Source organism: Gambusia affinis, linkage group LG07, assembly GCF_019740435.1.
Source record: "Gambusia affinis linkage group LG07, SWU_Gaff_1.0, whole genome shotgun sequence".
NCBI lineage: Eukaryota > Metazoa > Chordata > Actinopteri > Cyprinodontiformes > Poeciliidae > Gambusia > Gambusia affinis.
The window spans coordinates 26,657,246-26,672,857 of NC_057874.1; the positions used below are offsets into that span (position 1 = coordinate 26,657,246).

The 15,612-nt window shown below is 36.0% G+C and overlaps 1 protein-coding gene across 2 annotated transcripts; it reads right to left on the reverse strand.

Moving 5' to 3' along the window:
• Window positions 1–35: 35 nt before the first annotated feature.
• mov10a (Mov10 RISC complex RNA helicase a) lies at window positions 36–15,176 on the reverse strand. Of its 2 annotated transcripts, none has more exons than XM_044121111.1 (22): window positions 14,701–15,176; window positions 14,509–14,614; window positions 14,063–14,370; window positions 9,333–9,574; window positions 8,997–9,237; window positions 8,662–8,799; window positions 8,392–8,554; window positions 7,946–8,097; window positions 7,700–7,870; window positions 6,866–7,013; window positions 5,968–6,129; window positions 5,694–5,797; window positions 4,822–4,919; window positions 4,452–4,550; window positions 3,893–3,980; window positions 3,460–3,577; window positions 2,344–2,535; window positions 2,193–2,264; window positions 1,735–1,860; window positions 1,542–1,630; window positions 838–953; window positions 36–461 (listed from the first exon to the last, which is right to left on the reverse strand). In XM_044121111.1, exons 1-22 carry the CDS (start codon window positions 14,820–14,822, stop codon window positions 397–399), a joined length of 3,120 nt encoding a protein of 1,039 aa, XP_043977046.1. In that variant the 5' UTR covers window positions 14,823–15,176; the 3' UTR covers window positions 36–396. The 2 variants fall into 2 exon arrangements, with proteins under 2 accessions (XP_043977046.1, XP_043977047.1); XM_044121112.1 differs by having other exon boundaries at window positions 14,509–14,543; window positions 14,701–15,060.
• Window positions 15,177–15,612: the final 436 nt, after the last annotated feature.

Consider the following 15,612-nt stretch of genomic DNA (forward strand, 5'->3'; position numbering starts at 1 on the left):
AAAACAAAACAAACAAAAACAGGCAAGACACAGCATTTGAAAAATGTAAACTTTATTGGGTTAGCCCTTATATTAGAAAATACAAAGTGTAAGAGTAATGCTCAGCAATTGAGCATTAGTAAGAAAAAGTGAATACATTCCAGTGAATCAAGATTTCCATCTTCAGTGTAGCCATATATTTCTTTATTTTTTCCGTTTCTTTTTTTTAAGGAGCACTTTTTAAAAATAGAGTCAGAGGTGTAAAGACTCTTTTTTGCAAATTTTCATAAGAATTTCTTAAGATATACACTTAAAAACATTTATGCACTAGATGTAGAAAGAGAGGAGGAAAGAGAAAAGGATTACTTGTGCATCTCTGTGGGACATCTTTTAAGATGTTTGTGCATAATCAAAACTCTAAATTTCACTCTTCCATCCAGGATCCACATGCAGCTGGAGGGCACTCATGTTTCCAATAGGACCTACAAACGCAACAACACTAATTTACAAAATAATCCAACAGAAAATAGATTATTTACATTAACTGATTTTATTGATCCACCTGTGGAACAGTTAATTATACATCAATCGCAACATCTGAAAATATATCCACATAAATTGTAGATTTTCTACATTTTCTTATTTAATTTGAACTAAAAACTACAAAAAATGTATTAGTGGTTAAAACTAGTGTCATCAGCAACAATGGCTCTGGCAAGATGCAAAATACTAAAGATAGAACAAAATAGAAAAATACTTCAGAAATAAAGAATTTCTGAAGACTCAATTCAGGATGAAATACTTAAAGACTACTCTCGAAGTAAACAAGAAAAACTAAAAAAGAAAAACTGTCCAAACCTTCAGAGTCGGTGATTTTCAGGGCTTTCATTTTTGCCTCAAAGAGATCTTCCTCTTCAACGTTCTTGAAGTCAATCCCGATGTAGCCATTCATCTCCACACAGTAATTTATGAACCTGAGAAAAAAGTAAAGCCATAATCTCATCAGAAACCTGATCTGTGATTAGCTATGTTCATATTTAAGTCACAGGGTTTATAGAAAATGTTAAATACACACATCCATTTCCTCTGAAATTACAGATTTTTGCACCTCTTGATCCAGCTTGAAACTCTAGTAAAAATGTTCTTAAAATTTTCCATATGGTCAAAGAGAAGGTTCAAAGCTTTACATTAAATAAACTAGTAGCAACACACAGTTGCAATATTTACCATCAGAGATGACTAAATATAATTTCTCAATGAAACATACAGTTTTCAATGAAATTCACACAGTCCTAATAATTGAACTGAAGCCAAAATGAGTTATTGAAGATAATTTACACATACTTGGGCTTTTTCTGTATCCTTTCCACTTTCAATATATAAAACCAAAATAAAACTAACTAAGGTTGAAAAGTTGTTTATCTACACTTCAACACAAATGCTGTGTTCACAATATCCACTGGGTTCTTGTGAGAGAGAATGAAAGAGGAGCAGTCTCACTAAATTGACATCAACACTGGACCCTAAAGGTTTGTGTACCTGAAAACCTCTCTGTGACTTACTTCTTCCATAGAGGATCCTTCCTCAGGATCACTGGATTCCCTATGACTATGAGTAGAGATTTGGCTCTCGTCAAAGCCACGTTAAACCTCTAAAAAAATACAAATACAATACAGAGTTGGGATTTTGATTGTTTTGCGTAAAAAGATGCACACCGTTGTACTTTAAATGATTTAATGAAGGAATGAGACAAACCTTCTCATTTGAAAGGAATCCAATGTTGAAGTCTGTGTCCATCTTAACATAGCTCACGCTGCTACGCACCGTGGAGATGATGATGATGTTCCTCTCTTGTCCCTGAAACTCCTCCACAGATCCCACCTGAACCCATATAGAAAGGAGATAACTATCAGATTTAGTATTTAATAAAACAAGCCGAGTCAGGCCTTCTGCTAGTTTTTTTTTTTTGTTAACAGTAGCTTGATTGTTTCTGGTCATCTGACCAGCAGTGTGCAGCAAAAGGTGAGGGAGGGGCAACAGTATGGTTCTCTATAGAGCAGAAGGAAACTCCAGTCACTCCTACAGTTTATTTGGTATCTCAATATAAGCACTAGACAGTAGAAACCAATATGACAGAATCATCTTTGGAAAACTAACTCAAAACTTGCCTTCAAAATTTTTTTCAGAAGAAGTCAGAGCAATAAATTCCTAACCTTGAGTTCTTTGGGATCAGTCCAGTGACTGAGTGTTTTGAGGGACTTCAGCGCCTTTTGGATTTTCTCAACCTGTTAGTAGAGGATGTTTCTGACGTTAGCTCAAACGTTCTCTCATCTCACAGTTAAAGTTACCACTGCGCAACATCACTTGTTTCCTGTAGGGGGTGATGATTCCGACGTCATTAGCCGACAGTTTGGGAAGACCCTTCTTTCCTTGTGTTTGATCCAACCTGTTGAGATACGTGACCAGCGTCTCGATCTCAGACACATTGAAGAAAGACGGACTGTTGGCCTCTCGCTCGTCTTTCCCCAGCACTCCGTGGAAGATCACTGGAAAACCCTGTTATGAAGAGTAGTGGCAAAAGAAATGAGCAAAACCAAGTGTATCTGAAACTCTTGCACACACATGATCTTTGTGTTTCAATAGTTTCAACATCAACTATGAGCATATTTTAAAGTGGTTGGGAAACTTTAAAAGATAAACAAGCTGTGTTCAGAATAAAAACATTGCCAATTAAAAGTTTTTAAAAAATGCAACCAAAAACAATTCATCCACTGCACTGCCATAATAGGAAAAAGAAAAAATAATTTGATTGACTTTTTTTTTTTATTATTATTTTTTTACTATTAGCAGAAGCATTTAAACAGTGGCAATAAGGCCAGGCTTAATTTTATTCTTTTACAGTACACAGCAAGCATTGTCAGTCATTTGTATAAAAAGTGGTTGAAAACTTCCTCCAATTTGTTCTGTGAGATTTAAGCATTTTTTTCGTTTTCTACAAAATTATGAAATATCACACATACAAGGGAAATACTTTAAAAGCCAAGTTATAAAAAAAAGTACTACTAAAGAATTGCATAGTTTATGAATCAGTTGATTTTTTTTTAAACTAAAGAAAAATAGAACTTTTCATTTCATTGTTGTCTCCCTCATTCTTATTTTTGAATTTTAGGTCTAGCTATCTGATACATTCATCCAAGAGTCTGAGGGAAGTTTCTCATCTTGATTTTTTTTCTTTTTAAGTTATTAGTGATTATTCCTTTGTGGCATGTGTAAGTTTTAAGGAAATTTTAAAACCATCTAGTTTAATTCAGCAGAATTAAATATCCCAAAGATTTACCCACAGCTTGTCTGTAAATGCAATTTTTTAAAATTATATTGTCATATTAACAGTTCTCATTCAACCAGTATGTTAAATGAGAACTATTTCTGTAGAGAATCACAAGCTCGAGGAATACAAGTTACACTCAAACAAGTCCACACCTTTTGGGGAAGGACTTCCCAGTTGCAGTAGGTTTCACGCTCCTCTTGTGATGCAAAAACCTGCAGCTCGTTGTTGTAGAATTCCTCGTTGGGGATTTTCAGGATGGCAGCATGAGATCTAAGGGGAGGAACAGAGAGCTTTAAGTGAACAAAACAGGAAGAAAGGCAACTCCAAATCCAAAATATCCACTTTTTAGATACATGCATTTTTCTATTTACATTGTTTCCTGTTGCTTTTTGGGCACACATAATTTTACATTACTCACTGTTGCTGAAACTAGAGGAAAAAAAACAAGCCAGTATGAAATATAAATTAAACATGACATGTTTCTGTTTTGTAGTACAAAAAGAAATCATATGTGAGGTGACTGTATGGATTGGAAAGCTACAAATGGGATTATACAGTAATTCAAGTTTGCACTGAGTCATGTACCTGTAGTTCTGCAGCAGTTTTGTGACAAAATGAGAGTCAAGATCTTGGTAAGGTTTACGATTCATCAACCTCTCCAACAGAGAAAGCCCTGGAGAGAAGTCACAATTATCTGGTTCACTTATGGCAGCAACATCGTCTTGATAGTATGAAACTAATAAAACCACTAAAACAGTGGGGTGAAATTAATAGTGTTCTGCTGCATTACAACATTGACATATATAGGATTGAATTGGACATAAATGGACTAATTTTGCATATGAATAGTTTTTTTTCTTTTTCCTGTAGTGCATTTTGAGACAATATTCATTTTCAATTGCCCGCAATACAAATAAACTGAATTAAATTAAAGATGTAATACTCATTTGATGGATTTTCTATTTTACATGCTTAAGGAAATCTATGACGGTCTGTCTAATATGGTGATCAAATTGTGCATGTTACAGAGTTAAATGTGTAGAAAAATTATCTGGAGTAATTTATGTAACATTAAGTCTTATAACAGCTTTCAAACAAAAGACTAGTGTGCAAAGAGGAGGGGAAGCGTTTACACAGAACTTACCAAGCCCGTGCTGTATTGCGTATGGGGATCGAATGATTGGTCCCAGCTGTTTGGGATCTCCTGCAAGCACCAGCTGGCCCGTCTTTGAACAGAGCAAACCTACAAAACAAACCAACCAATCAGGAACAAGATGCATTTATTTCAATACAGGTGGAGCAATATATTGCTCTTGCACAATTACATGCCATTTAGAAATGTTCTGCATGCCATAATAGGAAAAAGAAAGAAAAAAAAGAAAAAAAAGAGAAAAAAGCATTCCGTTGGATTTCTGAAAAATATGCAAACTATTTTCTTTTAACTTTTGGCAGAAGCATTTAAACAGTGGCAATAGGGCCAATAAGGCTTAATTTAATTAATTTACAGTAATTACCTGCAACTGCAATAATGCACTGTGGCTCCTCTGCTTGACCAGCTTCATCCACAAACACATAAGAAAAATGGCCAACAGGAACTCCTCCTGTAACAAACCTAAAAATTATCAAAACATTATTTCATACGAACATTGTCTCACGTGTAAAATATAGCCTAACACTGATATAAACAGTTCCGATCGGGCATTAATGCAGCCAGCCTTGCTTTGCTTAAAATAGAAAAATAAAGCCCAAATATTCACATCCAGTATTAAAATCAATCCTGGGAAATCAGATCTTAGTTAGTATGCAACTACACACACAGCAGTAAAAGCCACAAAAAAATATTTTTCTGCCAAATCTTTTGGCTGAGCAAATTTGATATGAGAGATGCAAAGAAAATAAAAAAGATGTTTGACTTCACAAAGTTAACAGTCACAAAAGCGCTTTAGAGCTAAAGGTCCGGTACAACTTCCCAAAGAGACGCTGGCAGCAGCTCCTCACCTCTTTGTTGCACACAAAGTGTTGTGTAATTAAGCAAAGCAAAGTACTGTTTTACAACTTATATAGTTGTTGTGACTGACAGGAAATTTGAAGATGCAAGTATTTACAGATGTACAGACATTACTGGATTACACATTGCCAGGTGTGGAAGTGCTTTTTTTTTTTTTTTTTTTTTTTAAAGGTTTTATTGGCTCTAGTGGCCTTTATTTGGTAGTTGGCTGACAGGAAAGTAGGTAATGAAAGAAGGGGGAAGACATGCGGCAAAGGTCGCCAGGCCAGGAATCAAACCTGCGACGGCCGCGTTGAGGACCAAGGCCTCCTTATGTGGATTGTGCTTAAGCCCTACGCCACCACAGCACATCCCAGGGAGTGTTAAAATAACACCTACCTGCCTGCGGTGAACAGAGTTGTCACTATAACTTTGTATTTCATCAGGATTTCCTTCTCCGGAAACACAAAGCAATCTTGTTTCGCATCCCAGTTGCAGTATTTCTAAAAGAAAAAAATTAAAGTGAAGGGGAACATTTTTAATTTAAAATTGGAAGATTCTGAGCAGACATTTTCATTAAAGAAAACAAAGCAAACATCTGACCTTTCCTGTAAGGTCACACTTTTATTCAGCTGGCTCAAACTAGCATTGGAGGTTAGCACCTGATACTCACCAGCAGGTCTTTGGGGACGCTGTTTGGGTCTCGGCTACTGGCGTACATGCGGTACAGCTCATAGGTGGACATGTGTGGTTTCAGTCTCTGACAAAGCAGGTCACATGCGCTATTTGAAGGTGCACAAGCAAGGATGTGTGCTGATGAGTCTGCCTTGGTGACCTGCAAAACAAAACACTTTACTGGATCCTAAAATACTATTCGTTATTTTCCTAAGCTCATGGACTTCAGAAAACAGACAACAGTCTGGAAACATGTCAGAAAAATTAAACAAATTACCCCCCAAGTGCCCCTAATTACTAAAAAGAAACATAAAAATAAGGAAAATTTAGAAATTGCTTAATCATACATCTAAAAAAAAAAAAACAATTGATAAAGTCAATCTTCCTCTGGCTTTGAACTTATGAGTCTGATACTGTAATTGCTACCTGATTACCAAGCAGAAACCAGCTTTATAAGACATCCTTCACTCACAATACAGGAAAAAAAATACACAAAATCATCATGTCAGGTCACTCAAATTACTTCTAAACAATTTTCTTTAGTAACAGTTTAGAGAAAAAAATAATAATTTCAAAGCCACAAAGCCTTTTCAAAGCTATGTATGATTGATAATAACACTTTCATTCTTCTAGCTTTACACTTCATTGTGTCATAAGAGGTGTCACTCATAGCAAAAGCAGACTGAAAATTCAAGATTCAGTCACTTACAGTTTATGGCAGATTTTTCTGAAAGTGGCCATTTGTTAATATTTAAACTGCTTACACCACAGACTGAAGGACGACAGACGGAGTGGGGAAATACTTAAAAGTAAAAGGACACTTGTAGACCGTGTAGGAATTCTGTAAAAGTCTATCTTCAGACAGAAGCACAAAGCGCACCTTGGTGACATTATACCTGATTTATCGCTTCAACCATGGTGATTGTTTTTCCGGTTCCTGGTGGCCCAAAGACAATGTAGGGAGCAGGCTTTGAAGATCCAGCAATGATATGTTGGACCGCCTTACATTGCTCTGGGTTGTTTTCTATGCGACGGTTTAACATGCTGCAGAGTGAAGGCATGAAAAGGATTGAGTAAAGCCAAAAAAGTAACTTTTGTACAATAAGATTTAGAAACATCTGCATAATGTTCACTTTAGAGTACTGGTTCCCAATACTCAGTTCTGGGCAGAGTTTAAAATGGAGTATTGGGAACCGATACTCAGTTTCACATACAGCTTTGCTTTTATGCTATAAAACTGAAAAACAGTGCAACATCTTATGCCAAAGGAAACAGATGAAGGAGATTTGCAGAACATCAAGGTCAGGTGTGTCGTTTTGACTTGCTCCTGTTGTGAAGTTTTTTTGGTGAAATTCACAGTGTTCTGATGAATCATGAACGGGTATGTGACCTTTCAACAATGCAACCATTTAGATTTTTTTCTTTGTCGTTTCCTCTTCCAAATTTAAAGTATCAATTGACCAGATGGGAATTACATTTCAATTCTCCATTAATGTCCAAAGTGGTGAAATAAATATTAGCCCAATTAATCGGAAGCCATAAGTTTCCATTTCAACCTTCCTGAAGTCAAATGTATCCTATATGCGAAGCCCTTTGATTTTTAATATGTGGATGATAACGGTTTCTTTTGTAATAAAGCTCATACGTCCCACCCAGCAACAATAATGGCCACAAGGTTAAAGGTTTTTTTTCTCCAAAATTTCTACTTTATGGCTTTACCAAATACAGACCTTAGCTTAGCGACAGAAACATTTGACGCAGCTGTTTCAGAGGGAAACAGCACTTCCTTGAGGTTATGTTTTACTGCCAAATCCACAGCTCGATGCTGCAGCTTCATGGTCAATCTGTTGAATGTAAACTCCACATCAAACTTCATATCGGTGATAAAAGTGTCCAGCAATCTGAAAGAAGAAAAGAAAACGGAGGACATTAGTAAGTTTTTCAAAGCGGTGAACTGTCTTCCCTGCAGTTCTCACCTTTTAGCAAAGCCCAGCTTCACTCTGTCCAGCTCTACTCTGTGAACATATCCCTTGTAAACAATCATCGATGAGACTGTATTCCCTGATTTTCTCACCCACAGACAATCTCCTCGGAGAACGGACGGACGGTTTTCAGCAACCCCAGGAACCTATTTGATGAAGTTTTGCATTAGATACAATTTCCAGTTAACAAAACAAAATTTTTCCAAGACTAAAATTTAGCACTGAACATTTACAGTACTTAATTGTTTTTGTCTGTATGGTCCACAAATTACAACATTCTCAACTCTTTCTTCAAATGTTTTGTGATTTAAAAAAGTAAATCACAGAAACACCTGATCAAAAATCAGTCTTGGGTCATTATTAGGGAATAGCGGGAATCGCTGTGTTTACTCTAAAATCAAAGAAGAGTGATAACTAGTTCTCAATTCAAATGTTTTTACTTTCAGTACGAGGAGTTTTTTGTTGCCTTGATCTTTGGTCATGGTCTGATTGTAGAGATTGTAGTTCTGGATGTCTTCTTCCATCTGTATCTCTTCCAAGTGAAGCAGCAGGTGAAACCGAAGGGAGTAGTTCTTCATGTCTAAAGCAGATTCAAGGACCTTCCTGGAAAGAAATGGAAGTAAAGGCATAATTTTATAAAAATACTTCTGACACAAAAAATATAAATACATAAAAAATTAAAATTGTGATGAATTAGGCTAAACTCTCACTTCACTTGTTGAAGCTGCTGCCTGGCAGCTGGAGAAAGGTCATTGGAGTCATCCATTTTTTGATAGGCCAGGTCCTTCAGATAGCTAGGGCACTTATAGTCTCCTAACTTCCCTGTGGTTGTCATCGGTTGGAGAGAACTGAAACAGAGAAAACCACCAAGATAATTCACAACAATGACAGATGAGAAAGAGAGTTGTGGTTCTGTTTTTAAGTTGGCAAAGCAGTTCCAAAAACTATTCTTCCAAATAAAATAAGAATGAATATTTGAAGACATAAGAAAAGACTGCCGAGTTTACCAGTTAAATTAAAGAGCACATTATTCAGAATAACTTACCCTGCTGGTGGAATTCCCTCAACCACCTCTTTAACAGGTCGTTTTGGTTTGAACTTCGGGTACGGTTTATACGGAGTCACAGGTCCCAGCTCAGCACCCAAAGAGGTTTGGACTATCGCTTTTATCTCCCTGACAATGCAGAAGGTCTTTGGCAGTTCAAACTGGAACTCAAAGTAGACCGTGGCAGGGAAATATCCGCACTCATTAAGGAAGTAAGAAAGGACGACATCATAACTTTCACCTGTGGAGAGGAAAAACAAACCAGGGATGCATCTATCACCTCCGGTTTGCAGGTTTTAATGCTTTAATGGGACAGATAAGTGTGTGTTTTCCTACCTGGGCAAAGGGGCAGTGGGTTGGCTTTGGTCACTTTCCTTACATCCTTCAAGTTGTAACAACGAACTCTATCTAGAACTGTGTACTTGGTGAAGTAAACCATGTTTGCACCATTGTTTAAAACGTTGAATTTTACAACAAATGGTTGCATTTCGAAAGGCACGGTATGATGAACAACTCCGTCGCTTCCTTTTGGGACTGATGTGATTTGTATTCCTTCCTTGTCAGCCATCATCTCCTTCCTGTTATGAGCCACACAAGAAGTTCATGTATTTTTTTTTTTCCACTAAAATCTCTTTAAGAAACAAGGCAAGAAAATAAAGAAGTTGCAATAACAATATTAATTACAATACTACTCTGCATTTTTGGACTGTAAATGACACAGATTCGAACAATGTTTTTCAAGAAACTCCACTTTTAGTAAAGAATGCTGCTTCTTCTCCATTAAGAATAAATGTAAGCTTATACATTTGCACAGATCTGTCATGATCAGTTTTGCTGGACCATAAATTGCCTCTGAAATTATTACAATACATAATGTTTAAGACCATTTCCAAGCAAAGCAATAACAATGGTGCAATAATGCAAATTTCCTCTCAAAATCAAATTTTAATTTTGTAAAGAACAGTTAATGCTGGACCTGAAAATACTTTAAATGTCCAAAATGAAAATAAAAATCATATGCAAGTAAAACCAGAAGTGAAATTATTATAAAGACTCTAAACAAAATTATCAAACTCACTTTAAATTATGGGATTAATTGATTTATTGCAACAAGCTTAGATATACAAGAAGGTTTTCATGGATATACATGTACACATTCATGAATGCAAATATCAAAATTAACAGTTTGTCTTTAATATGTGACTTAGTCCAGATTATGTGTTGTGGAGTAGAAGCTGTAACTGGTTTGTAATAATTGCAACAAAGACTCCAGTGTGAATATAAGCAGTAATGAATGCAAGAATTAACTCAAAACTTATCAAGATGTTATTTGAAACATTTCACCATTATCCTTCAGAATTCTCTTCCTAACATGAGTTTATAAGTTTTTTGTGTCCTCATTGGAACAGTAATCTGACTCTGTGTAAGCATCAATAAAACTGGACTTAATTTCCTCTCAAAAATCCAGCATAAACAATCTACCTTGTTGCTTGTGCTTTTCTAGTCATTTAGTCCATTTTGTACATCATATTTGATGCAGAAGCTGTGTTGCAAAGTGTGAACTCACTTTGCATTATTATGATTAAGCACACAGTTCGATTAAATTCAATTTTAATATAAACATCTGATCAACACTCCTGTGATTGCAGGGCTTTTATTGCTTTAAAGCCTCATTAACATATAATCCTAGCTTCCATCAACAGCCTCCTCCCAGGTTAGGCATCATTTTATTGTGACCGTAGGTGAGGGCTGGACTGAAAATGGATCACTAAAACAACAGAATCACCTTTCATCTGAGCTCTTTCAACAAAATGCAATGAATTAACACCATTATAGTGGACAAAAACCAGAAACTATGGACACCTTTAGTTTTAAACTGGATAACTGTCCGTATTTGGAAGTAGCTCTAGTTCCCTATCCAATCAATGCAGCGCTAACCCCCATTTTGAGTCCATTATAATACTGTCCGTCATCCTTCAGATGGCGCTATGATTCCATTACACCCAGGCTCAACTAAAGTTCATCAACAGTTCATGCATCTGGGGTTTTTATCTTCACTTCCCTGGACTTTGTCATGAATTAAGACCGCAAGAGAGTAGCCCTTAGACAGTATTGTAGATCTAAGTAGTTTCAAATCAGAGATACAAAGAGGTTTCAGTCAACAACTTTCTTAGAAGCATGGCCATTCCAGTTGTGTAGCAGGAAACATCTACCTTTACTGTATAAAACATGACTGCAACAATTTACCTTGTGCTACTTGGCAAATTTGCACTTTAATACATACAATTCTGTTAAACATGAAATCAAAAGGATGTCAAGAATACCTATGGGGGCTGACAAACAATATCTACAGCCATTTAAAAATAGATTTTTGATATAGCATACTACGGTCTGTCATTTAATTGATAATGAGCTTGTCTGCAAAGTGCTTAGTATGTGCTGAGAGAATAAAGATTACAGTGGTCAAAATCAATTTTTACAACTCTGGTGACTTTTTCCAAAGGTACCATTTATTTATTTATTTACCTCCATACATGTCACTAAAAGCTGGTTACAAGAAGTGAACAGGAATGGTGATAAAACAGATGTGAAAATTTGCCCTACTATTAAGAAAGAATCTCATCTTAAGACAAATGGGAAAAAAAACCATAAATGAGCTGTGTAGATAATAGAAGCGTATGAAGGTATGCAAAGACACAATCAAATTTTAGCATTTTAGCATCTCAAAGGTAAAGTTTGACATCTTGCTAGTTGGTGTTTCCAGGAGTGTTTATTTCAACAAAGTAGCCTTCATACTAGCCACCATCTATATTATAAACTTTCTTTTATTTTTACTTCAATTCTCTTTACCATTGTTGTTTTGACTTTTTTTGTCTTATTTTAAAAACTTTACATATTTATTTTACTCTGGAAAACACCATCATCAAATAACATTATTGTGATTAAATCTTGCACTTAACTCAAAGTAGTAAGGAGCTGGTTGCACTAAAACACACTGAGGATACCTACATGATTATGGATTACTGCTTATTCCTCCAACTGAGCATGGCTGGTAAGATTTGATAGTATATTATAATTTCCTCCCAATGACGTTGTTGCTCTCTTTATTATTTATTATTGGACAGCTAAATATTGTGAATCTTTTTTTGTCAAAATCTTTCAGTCTATTCTTCCATTTTTGAACCAAAAGTCAAGGAGGGAGTAAGTTTGACTTCATAAAGTGAACTTTGTGTTTTTTAAAAATTGAACACACGGTTGATTTTCTTAGTTAACTTTCTGCTGTTTGCAACATAACTTACGTGAGTGTCAACGTGACCAAGACACTCACAAATCAGTCGCTTTTACTGTATCATGTTAGCGCCCTCTGGTGGACAAAGTAACCACTTTCTACTGTAACTCCTCATTGCTCCACCTCGTTTCTGACTTGATACTGCAATGGCCAACTTCATTTTGAGAAGGGTATGATTTAAACAGGAAGCTTTAAAAAAGAACATGCAAACAATTACTTGCATAGCAATTTTATAATGTGTTCATGTCTACTGCAGCTGAAATTAAGAGGGCATAAACTTTTCTGGACCAATTATGAATTACTTTTAAAATATCCTTTGTGTCTAATTACTAGTGATATTCAACTCAAATGATCAAAAAAACTTAACAACTTTGTTTTTTAGACCTAATCTACCAACTCAACACGTAGGCAGCATTATAAAAGTAATCATGAAGATAATGGGTGTAGGCCAACTACTGAATGCCCTCTTTTCAAGCCAAGATGGATTTTAAATGTCTGTCGTTGCAATGAGGACGTTTCAGGAGCAGAATTCTGACATTGGCTGGAAGGGAAGGATACATTTCTAGAGACAAAATTGCTTTGATTAAGGTTTATCGCCTTTCTGGAGACTGGAGGTGTCCTTCAGAAAGAGATACAGCTAGCTAGTTCTCAGCAAACAGAGGCCGCTAAGAGGGACTCGCCTGGCACCGGTCGAGATCAAGTGGGGGAGTCGTGGACAGAGGAGCTTCCCACAAGAAGTAACTGAGGAGTTGGGAGGAAGCAAGATAAAGCCAGGAGAGAAGTAGAAAGAAAGTGAATATAGTGAATTGGGTCATCAACTGCTCTCTGTCCTCCTCTTCTTATATTTTTCTGTAATTCCCTCTTATATGTTAATCATATTTACGCAAATGTCTTATCCTTTATTCATACAATTTACTGTTCAATAAAGGCCACTAATAGGGAAAAAAAAATAAAAAAATCAAGATTTATGGATGTAACGGAAGACCTTTCTACCTTTGTGTTTCTTTGTATAACCACAAGACTGCGCATTTGAGAGGTTTTCCTTGCAATTGTCCTTCAAAAATACAACAACATGCAAACAAGACATTTATGAATACAAGTTTCTGGTTCCTGGTAGGGTGATTATTAAGAGCTTATGCCGAATGAACTTTCATCTGCTGCTGAAAGGAGAATAATACAGTACTGCCCCCACCTGTTGCTGCTCATTATTGGTTTGCTGGCTATAAAAAAAAATAAAAAAAGAACACCTTTCCATCAGAATAATGAACTTAGCTGTTTGGAAATATGTAGTCCTGCAAAAAGCCAACTGTTGGTTAACCAGTTGACAATAGTGTCAGCTTAAAAATCAGAAGAGGATATTTTGCATGGAACGAATATGTACTTGTAAACTAACCTCAACGAATGCTGATTTTACATTTTTATTTCATACCATCTGTAAAAATGAATAAACATTAATGATATAACACTGGCAGGGGGTACGATAATTGTTGCTTTACAGTTTGACAGGACAGCATTTGGATTTTCTTTTAAATTAAAATAATTTTTTAAGTTAATTTAAAACATCAATAATACTGTTCTTTACATCTTAAGTGTGTAAATCCATTCATTAAATTTAATTTGTGATTTACAAAATTTGGGAAATCTACATAATTGTTCTTTGGTTTATCTAGTTAAGTTATTCATCCCCAGTTTTAGGTATAAACTAATTAAAACAATTCAAGTTGTTTTCATAGGATGGTTGAACATATAGGTGGAACACAAGCGCATTTAAACATACCTGTTTGTCTTCATCTTTTGAAGGATATCTGAGCCCTCCTTCTTCTTTGGGGTCATCCCAGGATCTGTTTTTGTGGTAGAACAACCAGGTGACTCTTTTGTTGTACTTTTCTGAGTTTCTTGTACGTTTGTTCGGTCAGACCCGATTATTTTCTGCTGGTCAGAGGCTTGCTTCTTCTTCTTTGAGGTCACCCCAGGGTCTGCTTTTGTTGTAACGCGACCAGGTGATTCTCTTGCACTTTTCTGAGCTGCATGTCGGTGTGTTTGGTGAGGCCCCATTATCTTCGCTTGGTCAGAGGACACCCTAACCTGCAACAATAGCACCATACATCCTCTTTTTGTTGGAATGTGTTTTGTTTTTTTTGTTCGTTGGTTTTGTTAACAAATACAAAAACATGTCCAGACTTGTCTCTAAAGAAAGTGAAGCGTCTTTTGATCAAAACTTACCTCAGGATGGCTATTTCTGTAGATTTTCCCCTTTACTATGTCGACATGGTTGAAAGTCCGTAGAGCATAGAGAACAGTGGAAAAGTTTGGATGTTTTACTCCATTTCTGTGAATAGTGCGTGCAGCATGAAATAATCAAACACCCACCGCTGCATAACGACATGTGACAAATACAGGTAGTTTGAAGCTTACCTGAACCTAAATTCCTCGTTATATATGTTTCGAAGCTCATCTTTGCTGTTACCGGGTAATCGGTTTCCCAGAAATTCAATGAAGAGCAGACCAGACTGCAATGAATGTATGAGCTTCGACATGTCGGCGTTCTCGCCAGGCCTCTGCCTCTGCCTCACCCTCCCTGCTAGAGGAAGTTCAACAGCTGACCAGGGTTAAGCTAACTTTGAGGAGACGTTACTTTCCGCTGTAACAGATGTCAAACTTGTTTTTAACAATAAAATTCGTAACAATATAAGTGTAGATCTACGATTTTGTGTAACGTGCGCAAAGTCCTGACACTCCCCTTTAAGAGGCTGTGTGAAAATTCTACACCAGAAAAACGAAAAAAGTCCATGGCACAATCATATGTTAAATCAAAGTAAATCATTTTGGGCAGAGTTTTATATAATTAAATTTTACATAATAACCTCATCGTTACATACCCGTTTTCCTCTAGTCTTTTTCACAAACTGCTCTCTTTTAGACAAAATAATGACGACACTCCCTCGGGTGATTGTGACGTGTTTATAACGGCGTGCCCTTTGGACATACTTAGACACGTTCATATATTTTTTCAAATTCCGGGCGATTATGATCATTTGTTCAATTGATTTTTTTTTTTTTTTTTTTTTTTTTTTTTTTTTTACTGGCTTGCAATCGTGCAAAGCAATTTATGGAATTTTTGTGAACTTTGAAATTAATTTTTATTTTTCTTTTAAATAAATTTCACTACACTTATATTTTACAGATTTATTATTTTGAAATAATGTATTCTGTAATGATCTCTAAACACACAAAAGACATTAACTATTAGTTTATATATTTTTTTATATTTCAAGAGGCAGTTATTTTCTCATACCTCTGTTTTAATTCATCTTCCTCTCGCCCATT